The sequence below is a fragment of the Colossoma macropomum genome, unplaced genomic scaffold (genome assembly GCF_904425465.1).
Source record: "Colossoma macropomum unplaced genomic scaffold, Colossoma_macropomum, whole genome shotgun sequence".
Taxonomy (NCBI): Eukaryota; Metazoa; Chordata; class Actinopteri; order Characiformes; family Serrasalmidae; genus Colossoma; species Colossoma macropomum.
Window position 1 is genome coordinate 20938273 of NW_023494794.1, and position 17654 is coordinate 20955926.

Sequence of the window (17654 nt, forward strand, 5' to 3'; positions counted from 1 at the left end):
TTATAGCTTGATATGTCATCATTTATTCGAAAAACTTTTTTCCATCACTCTTTTTCGCATTCTGGCGTTGATGATATTCTAACTTTCTCACCTTGTCTTAGTGTAAAACTTTTTTGGAATATTTTTCGAATTTCATTTTTTCAAAATTCACAAAAAACTGGTAGATGGAAAACCTGCTTGTGTAGTACTGAATTAGAGCTCAACACAATCAAGACAGTATTAACACATCAAAAAATGAATCACGCTCTTAATTAAAAATCAGAAAATAAGAGTACTGTTACACCCCTACCAAGTACGCAAGGATTCAGACTGTGAAAGTATGTTTACATGATTGTTATCCTTTCATTTAACAGAATATTAAAAGTGTACACCAAATCTTTCCATCGGATAGAATTCCATTCTGATTAAGCTCAACTGGAAAACTATATCCTGATTTAGGTGAGTACATGAAAGCTTTTTATTCCGATCAACCGACTCGTCACATTATTGGATGTAAACATAGCCACTGAGGTATTGTTACGTGCTTACAGCGAACACTGTGGCTAATGCTACGTGCTGTATCTTCTCACAGTCTGTCATTAAAAACCATTGCTACACCAACTGCTGAGTCCACATCCTCCCCATAGACCACAGGCAGGGGGGACATTCGCTCTACTTCCTGCTTCAAGACCTGGTTACGAGACAAAGCACTCCCACTACCCATAATCCTTTTCACTCCTGCAGCCAACAGCATCTGAGGGGGCATCATGGTGGCAAGGTTAGCTAAAATCCCTTTGCAAATGCCGCGAGTCACATGACCCAGTGAGAGGTTGGTGGGGGAGATGTTTGAGACCAGGCTGAGGCTGGTGGGGTCGTGCCTCTCGCCCAGCAGGGTCGGGGTCACGCACAGGTCAGTGCTGGGTTGGGTCAGGGCACACTGGACCAGTGTGGAGTACACTTTGGACTCGCTCAGCTCCACTCCTGCAAAATGAAAGTAAGAGATGCCAAAAGACAAAAGAAGGTAAAGCAGTATATTTGGTAAGAACAATCTGATTAGCAAATTAAATGTGTGTTGTTAAAAATAAAGGTTCCCTAATGGCTCCTGGCTTGGATGTAAAGCCTGATATACAGTCAGGTCCATAAGTATTTGGACAGTGACCAATCAAGATGGGATTTAATGTAGACTTTCAGCTTTAAGTCAAGGGGTTTAACAAAAATATTGCATTAACCGTTTAAGAATTACACCCATTTATTTACATAGTTCTTCCATTTTCACAGGCTTAAAGGTAATTGTATAGTTGACGGATGAGCAGTTTCATGGCCAGCTGAAGACTGTTCCCTTATTTTGACAAATCAAGGGGATAAAAGGTCTGGAGTTGATTCCAAGTGTTGAATATGCATTTAGTAGCTGTTCATGGGAACTCTCAATATGTGGTTCATAGAGGTGTCGATGCAAGTGAAGGGGGCCGTCATTAGACTGAAAAAATAAAACAAACCTATCAGAGAGATAACAGAAACTTTGGGAGTGGCCCAATCAACATTTGGTACATTCTTAAAAAGAAAAAGGATTCCACTGTCAAACTCAGCAACACCAAAAGGCCTAGAAGACCACAAAAGACTAAAGTGGACGACTGCAGAATTCTTTCTGTGGTGAAGAAAAATAACTTCACAACATCAAGTGAAATCAAGGACATTCTAGAGGAGGTTGGCGTATCATTGTCATGGCCTACAATCAAGAGACGCCTTCATGAATGTAAATACAGAGGGTTTACCTCAAGATGGAAACCGCTGGTAACATTCAAGAACAGAAAGGCCAGATTAGACTGCTAGAAAACATCTAAAAAAAGTCTGTTCAGTTCTGGAACAACATTCTTTAGATAGATGAAACCAATATTAAGGTGTACCAGAATGATGTGAAGAGAAGAGTATGGAGACAGAAAGGAAGGGCTTCTGAGCTGAAGCATACCACATCATCTGTAAAACATGGTGGAGGTAGTGTTATGGCATGGGCATGCATGGCTGCCAATGTAACTGGGTCACTGGTGTTTACTGATGGTGTGACTGCTGACTGAAGTAGCAGGATGAACTGTGAAATGTATAGAGCTATACTTTCTGCTCAGATTCAGTCCAATGCTGCAAAACTGATAGGACAGCGCATCACAGTACAGATGGATAACGCCCCAAAACATATCACTTCTTAAGGCAAAGAAGTGGAATGTTCTGAAATGTCACCTGACCTTAATACATTTGAACACGCTTTTCACTTACTGAAGACAAAACTCAAGGCAAAAAGACCCACAAACAAGCTTCAACTGAAGACACCTAGAGTAAAGGCCTGGCAAAGCATCTCAAGGGAGGACACTCAGCATTTAGTGATGTCCATGAATGCCAGACTTCAGGCAGTCATTGACTGGAAAGGATTTGCATCCAAGTATTAAAATAATCCTTGCATTCATAAGTATGTTAGTTTGTCCAATAACTATTTAGCCTGTGAAAATGAAGGGACTATGTAAAAATGGCTATAATTCCTAAATGGTTAATGTAATTTTTTTGTTAAACCCAATTGAAGCAGAACATCTACTCTGATTGCTTCATTTCAGACCCATTGGTGGCGTACAGAAGCAAAATTACAAAAATGGTGTCACTGTCCAAATATTTATGGACCAGAATGTACTGTCTATACCACTATACTGTTATATTAACATAAAGTGATACTACATGCTATATAAGCTTGTCAGATATAACTGATTGTACACTGGACATAAATGCTAAGCAAAACCCCCAAATGACAGCAAAGGTCCAGCCGAATGGTTTAGCTGACACTAGTGTTGTAGGTCTCGAGTCGGTTCTCAAGACCACAAATTAGCGGTCTCGGTCTGGTCTTGTTCTTAATGTCGATCTTGTCTCAGGTTAAGATGGACTTGGAAATTGCTCGAGACCACCGACTGCAATGTCTCTGTCTCAGATAACTGGAAACAGAATTGTTTTGATCATTACTGAATATCAACAAAACCTTCAAACAAAATAAAAGTCATTTGTCCACATGAGGGGATGCTAAACTTTTGCAACTCACGGGTCACACAAACGACCACAAAAGCTTCCGCGGTCCACATAAACATTACATCGATTCAAACATTTTTTCTGACTCATCTCAAGACCTCTGAGCAAACAGCACAGAGCGGTAGTCGCCTGTTTTCAGTTCTCACGCACTGCTGTGTTTTTGTGGATGCTACTCACTGCTGTATTTTCTTCGTTTTGGTTTATGCTTGGTTTTCTCTGTTTTCTCAGTCTAAAATATGGTGGCTGCTACATTTGTGACCTCTTCACAAAGTTAGTTTATGAAGTATGCAAAACAACATCTAGACAAGCCGGAGGCATTTTGGAAACAAGTGCTGTGATCTGATGAAGTAAAGATTAAACTCTTTTTTGGGAAGCTTAAAAAGATCAATTTGATTTCCTGTTGACTCAAAATTAGAACATAAATTTACCAAATTCTTTCATCCAAGAAGTCAGCATTCCTACAAACGTTGCCATGACGTTGCCTCCGTTGAGTGAAGCAGCCACTGCCAGGTAGGTGTTGTGGAAGTAAGGGAAGTACGCGATGGGGGAAACAGGGTCTGGTGCTGTTGGAGGAGTGAAGTCAGCTGGCATGGCAAACGTCAGCTGAGCTGAAGTGCTCAGGTTTAGTACTGTAAATGACATATGAAGAGTTACAGTGATAAAAAAGCTCTTATAAAGAGTTTATTGCTACAGGAATTTCTCACAGAAAGACTGCTGATTTAGGGTCAATTTTGTTAAAGGAAAACTCAATTTTCCTCCTTTTTTGAAACACAGTTTGACCTAGTATGTAAATAAGTCAGTGGACAAAATTAGTTGCATGCATTATCTCTTTTCTATCTGCATCATGCCTTATGCAGTATCTCTTCCCATGGTTACACATCAAATTGCCTTAATGACTGCGCCAGTGTCAGGTAAGGATTACAGCAGTCTCCTCTTCCACTATGTATGAGCAGAATGTAACACTGGCTGTTTACATGCAAAGATTTTTGCCAATCCGATTGAATACATCACGATTACAGATTAAAACTGAGGTGTTTATATGTTCACTCTACTCAACAATCTGATGGAAAATCTCCACTTACATGTACACTACAAGTAATCTGATCCAAAATGATGCGCATGCGTAGAGTACCACTTAGAGTTACCATGACAGCGAGCATCACGTGAGTGACATGAGTTTTCAGCTGGCATGCTTGTGTTTTTAATTGCTTTAAAATTATGGCGAACGCACATGTGCAGAACATACTTAAACCTTCCGATTGGGAATATAATCGGATACAAGCATTTACATGGCTATTATTCTTCTATTTAACGGATTATTTACAGGATTACCCACCTCGTTCAATCAGATAGAAATTGTATTCCGAATGGCCTCAACCAGACTAGTCTATTCCGATTGCGTTGTGTTTACATGGACATATTCTATTCCGATTGAACTATAAATCGGATTATTAACGGATTACTAGGCTGCATGTAAACGTGGCTACTGACACTCCCACATTCCAGGATATCAACTGTAGGGTGTCTGTATGTGACTGGTTCAACGGACATGACTGAACACTAGCAGAAACAACAATCTGTAACATCAGATCAATTGCAGGACCTCTGAAATGTGCACTCTGTTTGTAGAAGAGTGGGCCAAACTCAAGAGAGGTATAATCCTTACCTCACAGGACTGACACTGTTATTAAAGGGGAATTCTACCAATTTTGAAAAATTCTGCATTATTAAACTGTTAAGATGTCATCAGGGTAGTTTAATGTGAAATACTCTGTTTTAGAGAAACTTACCAAGTCAGAATTGTTTACCATGGTAGTCATAGGAACCAGATGTCCAAAAAGTTTAACACCTCTAAAAGCTTCAGCACAGAACATTTTGTATGCAATGGATATGAATACAATGCCTGATGTCTGAGGTGTTGTTTTACTGTACATTTGAGATAAGATCTGTTCTTTATGGTGGAGAGGTACATCCAGGGCGTTGTGAGGTAAAGTAGTTCTCAAAGAATAGATTTAGATTCATCACTATTTCTCCCTTATCAACTTGGACATGTGTAGGGCTACTGGTTGCTTTGGATAGTAAATAAATTGGCTATTTTTACAGTGTAGACATTTTGGCCTCTGGTTCCCATCACCACCACTGTACAGATAATTTAAATCAGTCAGTTTTCTCTACAATTAACTATTTCACATCAAACCACTCTGAATGACTTTGTATACCTCTTAACAACTGAATTACGCAGAAAATGTGTAAAATCAGTGTAATTTTCCTTTAAGACAAGGAGACGTATAACCAAGTATTAGAAAAGGAATGATTCGTGCAACTAATTTTTGGTCTGGTGAGCTTATCAAAATGTGTCAGTCCATATATGGAAACTAAGCTCTGTTTTGAATGGATTGTTTTTGTGATGTCACAAAAACCAACGCTGTTACATATTATCTGCTTACTGCTTACAGGATTATTCAAACACATTACAGATGATCCTAGATCAGATACTGGCGCTTGATGCCCATGTTCTCAACTATACCTGCATCAGCCTTGTCCCTCATACAGGAGTAGACACTGCACTGGAAGTCTCCCAGGGCCGCTCCAACAGGAGTGTCAGCAGGGATTCCATGCCATTCTGAGCAGGTCCGTCCAGCTATAGATCCAGATTCCACAGGCACAGGCAACAAGTGCACAGGGAAGCCAGCACCTTTCAGTCTAATATTAAAAGATCAGACACAGATCAGAATCATCCTGCCTATAAAACATCTGTTCAGTATCAGTATGTACTTGAATGTTACACAAATTTAGCTATAATTAGTCAGGGTGTAACAATTTTAAGTAATTTCTTAAAAATCGAAGAAATTTGAAACGGAATCAGTATTGCACCAATTGAGTGTCTCATTTACTATCTTCCATGGAAGTCATGAAACATGAAAAAACAAAAAAACTCAAACAGCAACTAATATAGTTCATTCTCAGTGCACATATTTTGCTTTTGTCACATGTTTCATTTGATAGAAGAGCTGTATAAGGTTTTAGATGAAGCAGTTCAGGTTTCTGTATTTTTAAAAGCTCATTTGCACTGATTTAGAAGATTATGGGGCAAATCTACTAACATTTTGTGTCATCACAACCCTTTTTTAAATTAACAATGACTTTCCTGTATAGGTGCTATGGGCCTTCAGTGAACCATAGTAAGATCAAATTGGTGGTCGCTGCTGTTTTTCCTTTTTTTTTTTTTGCTTCACTGCATATCATAGCACAGAATACTCGTCGGAGATCATTGTACATATACACTATACATATATATTATTAGAGAAGATTATTACCAGCCACTCTTTTTTAACAGCCATGATTTTTGCTCAGAAATGGCCTTCGAACTACATGGAAACCCATCTCCACCAGGTGAAAAAGTTGCCTATTGTTTTTTCCCTCATTTCTGGCAACAGTAAGTCAAATTCTGGCTTATGTCTGAACCTTTGATATTTTGAATTATTATGACTCATTTTTTCAATATTTTGACCTAGTTTGTTGAAATAATGACCTATTTTAATCACGAAAGCAGACCAATTCAAACTACTGACAAAAACAAGGCATTATTTTGGGATGAAAAGACACACTGCTACTAGAAAGAGAGGAAAAAAATAAATTATAATAATTATAAATTATGATGAACGATTTTTTTCCTTTCTGGCAGAAACAGGCTTCCACATAAAAAGAACGAAAGCAAAACAGGATTTATACTGCGCTGGTCAAATGTTAATTACGAAGTTGAGCCTGTATTAAAAGTTATTATTAGATTAAACTGGCCACGCCCACCAGCACAAAAACTGTCAGTAGACCATTAGCAAGTACCATTTCTTTGTAAATTTGCCCCAGTATTAAAAAAGGATATGAGTTTGCAATTTTTTGCTTTGAAATAAAATTGTATTTTTCTGAGCCAAACCAGTCTGTGTAGTTTACATGTTCGCATGCAAGTTTGAACACCCCTGGTCAAATTATGTTCTCTTGATTTTCTAAGTGAAAAGATGTTAACACATTCTCCACAGTGAACACACCCCTGCACACTTTAATACACAATTACTGTTTATTTGCTGAATTTAACAAACTGAAACAAAGATAATACATAAAATCTGTCCTGTGCGAAAGTTATATTTTACATATTAAACTTGGCAGATTTTGCACAAACAGTGCTGTATAATTTGGAAGACGCCATATTTAAGTCTGTAGGGGATGTGTTAACTCATGTTCACTTTGACAATTCACCAAACTTTCACATACAATCATAATCAGAGCCCTGTAGAATCAAGACAGTCAAACATAAAATTGATTCAAAAATAGAATCTTATTTAAAACAAAATGTATCAAATGTATCACACCCCTAATAATCTGGTGAACAGCACAAGAGTGTAATGATGAGCACCATTTGATGACGCTGTACTTGTTTATCTCTACAGCATATGTGTCTCATATATAATAACAATGTTTATTGCAAAATAATGCAATTGCAGTCTTACATCTCCAAGTTCCATTGGTTGTTGGGGGTGTTGAAGTAGCCCCAGCTAGCAGCGTTCTGCCCAGTCATGATGCAGCCCTCGGAGCCGCACAGCATGGAGACCACATAATCCTGGATGGTCCCAGCCACGCTGAACTCTGAAAGGAACGCTGGCCTGTATTGAGAAGATGTAAATCATCCAGTCCAAAGACATGCAGTCAGGCCAATTGGAGATGCTAAATTGCCCCTAGGTGTGAATCTGTGTGAATGTCTGTGTGTCTGCCCTGTGATGGGCTGGCGACCTGTCCAGGGTGTTTCCTGCCTCCTGCCCAGTGACCGCTGGGATAGGCTCCAGCATCCTATTACTGCTTTCATAGTACTATTACTGCTTTCATCTGACTTCAAATCACTCCTGACAATGAGGCGAAACAGTACAGAGTATCTCACCTGTGCTTGGTGTACCAGAAGATGGAGGCGCAGCCAAATCCAGTGGCCACAATCAGGTGAGACTCCGGTTTGGGTAGTGACGAGAGGAAGTCACTGCTGCAGCGTCCATCCTGCCACGTGACCAGACGACTCACATCTTGAGGTATGAATGTGTGACTTGCATCACTGCTGGACCATTTGCAACCTAATGGAGCAACAGAAGACAATACAATGAACACCTGAGTAGATTTATCCATAGAAATGCTGTCTACGTGAAGTGTGTATAGACACTATGTCCAAAAGTATCCAGACGCCCCTTCTATTTAGTGAATTCCTCTACTTTAAGGTGCACCCATTGCTAACACAGGTGTTCAACTGCTCAAACACAGCTTATGTAATTTCTATAGAAAAGCATCAACCAATAGAATTGGATGCTTTGGTTCAGACACACATGAGCCATGAGCCAAAGGTCATCATGGCCAATGCCAAGTACTGGCTAGTGTAGGAATGGGAATTCTAGGCACCTCAAGATTGATACTGATTTGGGGATGAAGTTTTAAAATGATCCTCAATGCATCCTGATTTTTTTATTTTTATATTTATGAACAAGTAGTGTTTACTATGATTCAGACACAGCAGTGCTCCTGGGGTTTTTAAACACTGTGTCCACTCACAGTCCACTCTATTAGACACTCCTACCTTGTTGGTCCACCTTGTAGATGCAGAGTCAGAGACAGTAGCTCATCTGTTGCTGCACAGTTTGTGTTGGTCATCCTCTAGTGCTTCATCAGTGGTCACAGGACGCTGCCCACAGGATGCTGTTGACTGGATATTTTTGGTTGGTGGACTATTCTCAGTCCAGCAGTGACACTGAGGTGTTTAAAAATCCAGCAGCACTGCTGTGTCTGATCCACTCAGACCAGCGCAACACACACTAACACACCACCACCACGTCAGTGTTACTGCAGTGCTGAGAATGATCCACCACCTAAATAGTACCTGCTCTGTGAGGGTCCATGCGGGTCCTGAACACTGAAGAACAGGGTAAAAGGGGGCTAACAAAGTATGCAGAGAAACAGATGGACTACAGTCTGTAACTGTGGAACTACAAAGTGCACCTATATAGTAAGTGGAGCTGATAAAATGGACAATGAGTATAAATACAAGTAGATGCTTTTAATGTTATGGATGATCAGTGTTATACCCTTGATTTCATTTCAGAAGAAACCTTGTTTGAGCAGTGGCCTACAAACTTTTGGACATATAGTTTATACTGACTTAGCACCTGTTTTAGACTTCCAGAACACGACCCCATGCATCTGTCCCGACACCCCAATACATATGACCTTATTCAGCTTCTCCTTGGGAAGGGCAGCCACGCACCGGTCAAGAGTGGAGATTATTCGTGCAGGGTCCTGCTCCTTGGCCTGAGTGGGAGAGTTTGGGTCATTTTCAACACGAATTCGGAAAGAATAATAAAACCTTTGTCATAGCGGCAGCTGAAACGTACGTGTTCAACCTCTTCGTTGTTGACATCCGAGTTGGTGGGGAAAGCGCAGCTGTCCGTTACGCTCTTTGACTGCGAATCCAGCAGCACCACCTTGATGGAGGTGGTTCCCAGATCCATGCCCAAAACATACTGAGCAGCCATGGCTGTTTATGCTACTGAACTTATCTTTCAAAATACTCGAGTCAAAAATGATATAATGCCCGCATTGATATCATGTGTTATTATTTTTTTCCAGGCAGTGTTTTGCTAAAATATGACTGAGGACGTTAAAAACCTGGGTTAGCCACATCACTAACTAGCTTCCAAAGTCCGCGTTCTGCGTGAATTGAGCCTTTGAGGCTGCCGTAGTGACGTAATTAAAAACAACCGGCAAGTTAAATTTGTAGTTTTACCGGAGAACTGGTTTTACTTTTATTCGTGTTTAACTTATTTTAAAATGTCGTTTCACCTTTTATTGTCTTCTTTTTGCTATTGTTATTGTTATTGTTTTAACATATTGATTTCATGCTTTATCCGATTTTATTCATTTTACTCCCTCTCGTTTTAATTGTATTTTATTGCTGTGATCCAACTATATTTCATGTTTAAAAAATGTTTTATTATTATTATTATTATTATTATTATTATTATTATTGCTACTGTTTTCACATATTGATTTTATTCTTTATTCGATTTTATTAATTTTACCCCATCTCGTTTTAATTGCATTTTACTTCTGTGACGCAACTACAGCTTTAATAAAGCTGTATTACTACTAAAGCTTTATTATTATTATTATTATTATTATTATTATTATTATTATTATCATTGTTGTTTTGCCTATTATTTAAGTTATTTTAATATAAAATGCATAAGAAATTCTCAATAAATAAAAGTATGCTTTATAACCACATATTTTTAGTAGATAAAATAGACTATTTGGTTTTGAAGGAGACTTTTATTGATTAACCATTTCCCAGTAGGCACTGCGAGGGAGCATGGTTGCAGAAGAGTGACGTGCACGGCGTTTTGTGTGGGAAATATATTCCGCAAAAACACTAAATTCTTGAATTAATTACTGTTACCGACGACCAGAGGTGCGATGGAAATAATGGTGGTGTAGCTTTGTAGTTGGAACGATTATTTACGTGGCGTTTTCCCTGAAGCAGCGCTCAGTGTCGGTAAGTCCGAGCGAGCTAACCGACATTAGCCGAACTGCATGAAGCTGAGCTGAACGTCGGCAGTAGTTCGTATTGTTTGCGTTTAAAAGGCTGAAAGTCGCTATTAAAGTGTCTGATTCTGTGTCCTTTCCTCCTCGTAGCGGTAAAGCAGGGTCGTTCTCGCTGCTGGGGAAGGATGGCCACTCTGGCAGCTAAACGCGAGGGACCGCAGTTCATCAGCGAGGTGGCAGTGAGGGGCAACGCGGCGGTGCTGGAGTACTGCCGGACCTCGGTGTCCGCTCTGTCCGGGGCCACCGCGGGCATCCTCGGTCTCACTGGCTTGTACGGTTTCATCTTCTATTTCCTGGCTTCCTTCCTCTTGTCGGTGCTTCTCATCCTCAAAGCTGGTCGACGGTGGAACAAATGCTTCAAGTCGCGACGGCTGCTGTTCACCGGAGGCCTCGTCGGGGGCCTCTTCACCTACGTTTTGTTCTGGACTTTCCTGTACGGCATGGTGCACGTGTACTGAAAAAGGAGAGGACTCTGCAGTCCGCGGGCTATCGGGGTCGAGCAGCTATGTTGTAGTGCAGTGGTTTCCAAACCTGCCCTGCACATTTTAGTGTTTTCCTTATTTTTCTCACACCTAAACCAACTAATCAGCACATTCACAAGCCCTTCCCGAGAGTAAAAGGGTGTATTTGAACAAGAAAACACAAAAAATAGGCAGGCCAAGGCTGCGTCCAGAACCACATACTACAGGTTCCCTATCCCAGTCCTGGGGACCCCACACTATGCACATTTTTGTGCTTTCCCCCATCTAGCACACCTGATACAACTTTTTAATGAAATGACAATAGTTCCTTTTGTGATGGGTTAGGTGTGTTCCCAGGACTGACTTTGGGAACCCTTGGCATACTGTAATGTCTGAATAGTAGATCACTAGTACTAATGAATTCACTAGTATAATACACAGTGTAGTAGTATGTGGTTTTGGCTGCAGCCGAGGATCAGGGGTGGGAATCTGTAGGATAGCTTTAACAAAATATAGATTTGCATTTGTGCATAGATTGAGACCGTGCTAAACGTAAGAATGTGTTAGCTACTAAATGTATAGGCATAATTTAATCTAAAGTGTTTTTTTTCCCTGTTGATATCCAGAGGGTAGTCTACTCTGTGCTCCTCTGCTGGTATCTGATTGCACTGAACTTTTCTGAAATGCTGCCCAATCCTGAACTGCCTCAGTACCTGGGCTTGGAGGCCAAGGGGTGAAGCTCGCAGCCCTGAACCAAGTCCTTTCCCCAGTGGAAACTGCAAGAGCTGTGTAGGTCTGTTTGGAGTTTAGCATACTGGTTGAGGGAACTGACAAACTTTGTCAGTTTTGTGAGCGACAGATCTGTCATGTTCTCATTCCACCGAGGGGAAATAATGCACCATGTAAGACCTTCTGAATTATATAACTACAGATAGTGTGTCCGAGTATTTCTAAGGTTTCTTCTACAATAAATTAATCCCTCAACACGGTTGGTGTACATGTTTCCTTTTGCATTCTGGTGTTTTCTCTATCTATCTGTCTATCTATCTATTTATAATTATTTATATTCAAAGATATATGTTGCAAGTGCTGTTTTATATATTTTGCACAATACTTATTCTCCATCTGGCAAAATATGTAAGTTCACATTGCAAATGCAGTGACCTCCAACAACTGCTTATTGGAGCGGGCCCCAGTTTACGTGTTTTCAGATGGTTAGACTGTGAAGAGATGTACAATTCGTGAACACAGCTAAATGACATGGAATCTGATTCAACTATTCTGAGGAAAGCCAACTAAATGGATGTATTAATTTAGTTTGCAGACACAGTACATTTTAGCCTCAAGTGATGCACGTTGAACTTGAACAGCATGAGCTTTAATTTGCAACCTTGACCTTTAAATATTGCTCATGTACACTATGTCCAAAAGTATCCAGACACCCCTCCAACCACCAGTGCATTTATAGTTGAACTGTTGACACAGGCATTCAATTGGCAACGCCTTAATCCTCAAAGAAAAGCAAAGACCAATGAGATGCTATAGAGCACCTGCACATGAGGTCTCCACGCCCAATGCCAAGCTTCTGCTAGAGGGATATGAAGCCCCCCAGCATTGGGCTGGGGAGCAGTGGAACTGCGTTCTCTGGAGTGATGGAGCTCCATCTAATACCTTTGGGATGAGTTGGTGTGTCCAGAACATGAGTACCTGACCTCACTAATGCTCTTGTGGATGAATGCAATCAAATCCTTCAGCACTGTTCCAACAAAGGAAGAACGAACTCTGTTAAAAACTTTGACTTAAGAAGAAACACTAGATGAGCAGGTGTGTAGAAACCTTGGGACTTTTTTTTAGTGCATTTCACATCACATATTGCACAATCATGAACTGGTTTTTCAGTTTTCAGTCAGCACAATGTATGTGTAAAGCAACAGGTTTAAAGTTTGTCCCTTCAGTTGCTATTAATATTTCCTCTGAATTGTCCATCAACGTTGATGGTGCCTGTGGACACAAAGCCTTAAACAGACAGACTCTGGTACGAGTGCATCTTGGGCAAAGCTTCAAGTAATACATGATGTCCATGTAGAAATAACTTACTTCTGTCCACTCCCTCACTTTCCAGTCACAAATACAGAAAACTCTTGGTTCAGGGTGTCTGCAGGCCCTTAATAAGTCATTTGTGTCACATTACGTTTTATAAATTAAATATGATCAAATTTGAAAATATGATTTTAGGATGCATTTGACAACAATAATACTGGGTCACAGGGGTGTGCATTAAATAATGTTACCTGCTACTGAGCTAGCATACGCATATATCTGTTCATATAGGTGTGAATTACTTTGAAGACTGCTTTGATACTTCGTTTATGTCACTGCAAAATTTGGTCTTAAATGACGTGAAATGGCATTAAAAACAATCAAACAAAAAAAAGGCCCATATTCTACATTCTTGTATACATTTTTTTTAAACCCTCCTTATAACTTCAGTGCACATGGGCGGAGCTAAAATGCTGTAGGCTGAATAGGCACATCTGTGTAAATGGTTGGTTCACCACTTCACGAATAAACAATTCAAAATGGACTGTTTTTGTAGTTTAGTTTCCATATATGGACTGGATTGGGGGATGTTATGTTTTTTAAAATTAACAATATACATGTTTATGTCAATGTTTATATACTACATCAAACTATTTAAAAAAGTGAGGATTTTTCAGTTTTCCATAATATGGGCCCTTTAGAAAGTATCAAATTGAACTGCCTGCAGACAACCTGTTGGTTCCCAATGGTTCTGAAAGCTGACTGACAGGTGAGCTCAATCAAACGTCTTTCCTTCATTTCCTGCTATAAAGACAATCCTGAGGGTGGTGGCGACCGTCTCTTTGCTTTGTCCCTTCATTTCAAAGGGCTGCACGGTATTCTGGAAGACGAGACTGGAGACATGGCCTTTCTCTCAGGACTGCGGTGGAGTATGACCGTGGGCTGTGGTCTTCTTTCAAGACTATGAGGTTTCAGTGAAGAATCTGCGGCCACAGGCTGCTTTGCCGGACTGTGAGCCGATGGGGACGACGCCGGCGTGAGTGGTTGTTTCTCCGCAGCCGTCTTGTCTTCTTTCCTGTGGTGTCCATCCTGGGCGTGCCGGTGGTGTCTGCCATGCTTCATGTCTCTGGGCCTTCGCTCCCTCTTTCTACAGCAGGTGACATAAGAACATGTGACTGAACGGGTGGATGCCATTTACGCTTTACAGTCCCCCTCAAAAATACCTTTAAGTGAGTCTTACCCAATAGGCTCGAATTTCCTCTCTCTGTAGAAAGAGCTCGTGCTCATCATGTAGAGCAGGATCATGTCACAGACGAACACGCCCTAGTGAGAAATACAGAATTAACAGAACAGTATAGCACGTACAAGCTCTTCTGTCAAGCTGCCTCCATTCCTATTGTTGTTCTATACCACGTTTCACTAAAGGTGAGATATTCTAAAGCAACGGAAAGTAGTGAGACACTTTTAACACAGTTTCTGTTGTTTACAAAATAGTGTGAGGCAGGTGGGAAAACAGCAGGTGGCACTGGCTGCAATTCTCTTGCTGATGGTGAAGAATGATAAAATAGTGCCCTCTTGTGGTAAAAGCTTTAGTCAGCTTATTGACTTCTGTAACTGCTTGGGTACCAGTGGGTAACTAGGATCTTATGGATCTAGCGCTAAAACAATCACATGAAAACTACCTACACAAATTTTGCTAGTGTTAATAACTATATGAATTTCTAACATCAACATATGTTTATCCCATCAGATAAACAGTACTTAAAGCTTTAATCTCCAGCTCCATGTTTGCTTTAGATCTGAAAAACTCTACAGGTGATTCTGTCCACCCTTCCACTGTGTGAAGACAACTCAACACTATGAGTCTGAAAGGATGTGCAGCTGTCAAGAAGACATTACTGAGAAAATATACAGAAAAAATGACACTGAAAAATGAGTGACTTGTACTTCATGGCCATTTTAACTAGAAATTAAATAAATGAAGGGCGGCCTTTGATTAGTTACTGTATGTCTTCAGGTTTAGTGTCTGTCTCAATTGATCATGTATATGGTTTCATCAGTTACCAAGGGCATCTCTTTCAGAAATTATTAACTGCCTCTTTAGTTCATCATAATATGCCAGCTGTTCTGTCAGAAAATGACCAGAGAAATGGTTTCTGTAAAGTGCCAGACAAAAAAGTGAAAAGCAAATATTGTTATATTATAATGGAACAATTTACCAGTCAATGACATGAAGTCACACTTACAGCGCCCATTAAGGCAAGTCCAGATCCAATGTTCACCACCGTGGGAATAATATTAAACTTCCCTGCCTGGAAAGTAAACAAATAAGATAAGCAAGGACTGGAATAATATATTAATAGCATCATGGCTCATGAATAGCAGTAGCCTGCCTTACTTGCCCATTGACCATTATATCAAAACGAATGCCGTAGACTTTATACAGAGAGCGATACGTCTGTCCATCTGCATCTCTGTAATATCGAGCAAATCTGCAAGACAAACAGCTGTGATCAATCAAAGGTGAACTGTCAATGTATAGATATGAATATTTCAGGTATTCTGTACTTTTATTTGGAAGAGAAAACATCATTATTTAGACAAAAACCTGCTCGTCGTACCAAGTGTTTTGTGAAATATATCCAAAGTACTAATAAGTAGCTGTTTTGTGTTAAAGGGGAATTCCAGCCTAAAACTAAAGTTAAATATGTTATTTGTCATGTCATGCAGTGTTCTGTGTCTCTCAGCTTCAGCAGTTTCACAGAATTTACAATTTTATATTGTTTTCATGTTGTCTCACTACAAATCCCAGCATGCATTACGCAAATAAAGCATATAACTATTGTGAATTCGTATGGCGTCAATCATTCTTGACTTCCAGCCTCGCCACTGGCCTATAGGCTAATAAATACCACCAACCCAGCATTAGTGTAACTTATAACTCAGTCGTCGAACAAAATCATAAAGAAAACAATGATTCGATCTTTATTCAGCACAAAATGGACACCAGAGACGAGTTTTTACCTTTTCAGCAAGCCAAACTGAGGTGCAGTATCTAGATAGACAGGTTAGCTCCCTTGCTAATTTTATAATTTAGCTTGTTGTCCCCTCATCTGATGAGTTATTTCCACTGTTGGAGTAATATGTTCTTTGTAGTAATGATTTGAAGATGGTTACCACAGTTATACGTCTGCATTCACCAACTAATGAAAAAGCAAACTTTTAGAACAGCCCGTCCCCCAAAAATGCACCCTAAAGCAGTTTTCAAAAGGCCTTCCTACTGTCAAGATACATCATCGAAAAGTGGGTTTTCTAATCGTTAAACTTGAAAATGTCGCTTTAGAGACTTCTGCAGCACCACAGTAAGACACGAGTAGGCATGTTTACAACAGATGTAATAATGGTTACATTTTTCATTTGGCTGTTGTGTCCCTTGAACACAGCTAGGGTTGCAGTGATACGGGACTTGCGGGCCAATACCAACATACAACAAAGCTTTTCATGTCTATCTGCAAGTGCTGATGCTGATGCCGGTAGATAAACATTTCTAAAAAGTAAGAAATTGAGACTAGATCCACCTGGATTAGCATTACAGAGAAATGTAACATTTATTTTTATAGGGTTACAAATACAGTAAAATGAATCAATAACATTTTAGCGCAGTAACCAAGTGTCCCTGCTCTTCTGGAGTACAATACATATCAGTCATCAGCTTGGGGCTTAGGCTCCGGCTTCTCATGCTACACAGCGTTGGGTAACCTAAGGCTAGCTGTTGTGTTGCATGTCCCTGTGTGTCCTTGCTCGAAATATTATGCTGTGGGTTGACGAACAAATGAATTAAACTAAGCGACGGAGAAGTAAATGGGGTGAATAGCCACATCGTTTGCTATTTAAGTGAACTTGTAATGTGAACAAATGGTAGTTAATGCTGCATTCCCTGTTTCAACTTAAGTAGCTTTTTTTCCCACCCATCGGCCAGCTTACGGTGTTTTACTTTCACTTTCTCAAACTGGATGTAGCTTATGAGACAACTTTGAAATGAATTATGAATTATGATTAGTTTGGGGTTCAGAAAGTAACGTAGATGTAAAGTAATAAATTGTGAGACTACTTTTTCCAGGAAGTAATAAGTTAGAGTTTGAGATAAGTAGTCATTTGTAATGGAATATTTTTTGAATAACTGGTCAGTGATGGGTCAGCTTCTTGTATTGGTGCATAACCGTGGTTTTGTATTCTTGAAGCAGATCGTGTGTCTAGCTAAAAACTGTGAAAGGCTAATTTTGAACTATATATTTCTGAGCTTGTTAACTTCCCTGTGGGGTGTGTTTGTGTATTGCTTCCTGAAGCCCTCATACTGGCTTGACTGTATAAATGCACATACTGCTACAGGCTTTATACCAGTAATACTAAACCTAGAGGTGTGGGGTCTGGGGTTTCAGGGGTGTTAGGTACTGACAACTGTGGCCCCCTCACTTTTAAAATGGC

The 17654-nt window shown here is 40.0% G+C and overlaps 3 protein-coding genes across 3 annotated transcripts in view; 1 reads left to right on the top strand and 2 right to left on the bottom strand.

The window, feature by feature from the left end:
* shpk (sedoheptulokinase) lies at positions 1-9803 on the bottom strand. The gene is made up of 7 exons (XM_036580551.1): positions 9459-9803; positions 9234-9375; positions 7970-8153; positions 7545-7697; positions 5567-5742; positions 3468-3668; positions 1-960 (listed from the first exon to the last, which is right to left on the bottom strand). The coding sequence occupies exons 1-7, from the start codon at positions 9597-9599 to the stop codon at positions 566-568; spliced, it is 1392 nt and encodes a 463-aa protein (XP_036436444.1). The 5' UTR covers positions 9600-9803; the 3' UTR covers positions 1-565.
* Positions 9804-10424: 621 nt separating this feature from the next.
* emc6 (ER membrane protein complex subunit 6) lies at positions 10425-12124 on the top strand. Its single transcript, XM_036580552.1, has 2 exons — positions 10425-10618; positions 10759-12124. Exon 2 carries the CDS (start codon positions 10794-10796, stop codon positions 11124-11126), a length of 333 nt encoding a protein of 110 aa, XP_036436445.1. The 5' UTR covers positions 10425-10618; positions 10759-10793; the 3' UTR covers positions 11127-12124.
* An 832-nt stretch (positions 12125-12956) lies between these two features.
* p2rx5 (purinergic receptor P2X, ligand-gated ion channel, 5) overlaps positions 12957-17654 on the bottom strand; it is a 28199-nt gene continuing 23501 nt past the window's right edge. Inside the window, exons 9-12 of the mRNA XM_036580548.1 lie at positions 15568-15661; positions 15416-15481; positions 14410-14492; positions 12957-14316 (exon numbers count right to left, since the gene is read on the bottom strand). Coding sequence (XP_036436441.1) covers positions 14025-14316; positions 14410-14492; positions 15416-15481; positions 15568-15661 — 535 coding nt within the window. The 3' untranslated portion in view covers positions 12957-14024. The remainder of the gene's footprint in view (positions 14317-14409; positions 14493-15415; positions 15482-15567; positions 15662-17654) is intronic.

Excerpts from the sequence above, each read along its gene's own strand:
- shpk (XM_036580551.1), bottom strand. The coding sequence starts at position 9,599 with ATGGCTGCTCAGTATGTTTTGGGCATGGATCTGGGAACCACCTCCATC. Across the intron at positions 7,698-7,969 it reads TTCTGGTACACCAAGCACAG|GCCAGCGTTCCTTTCAGAGT; the intron begins GTGAGATACTCT and ends TTCTCAATACAG. Across the intron at positions 5,743-7,544 it reads AACCAATGGAACTTGGAGAT|ACTGAAAGGTGCTGGCTTCC; the intron begins GTAAGACTGCAA and ends TTTTAATATTAG.
- emc6 (XM_036580552.1), top strand. The coding sequence starts at position 10,794 with ATGGCCACTCTGGCAGCTAAACGCGAGGGACCGCAGTTCATCAGCGAG.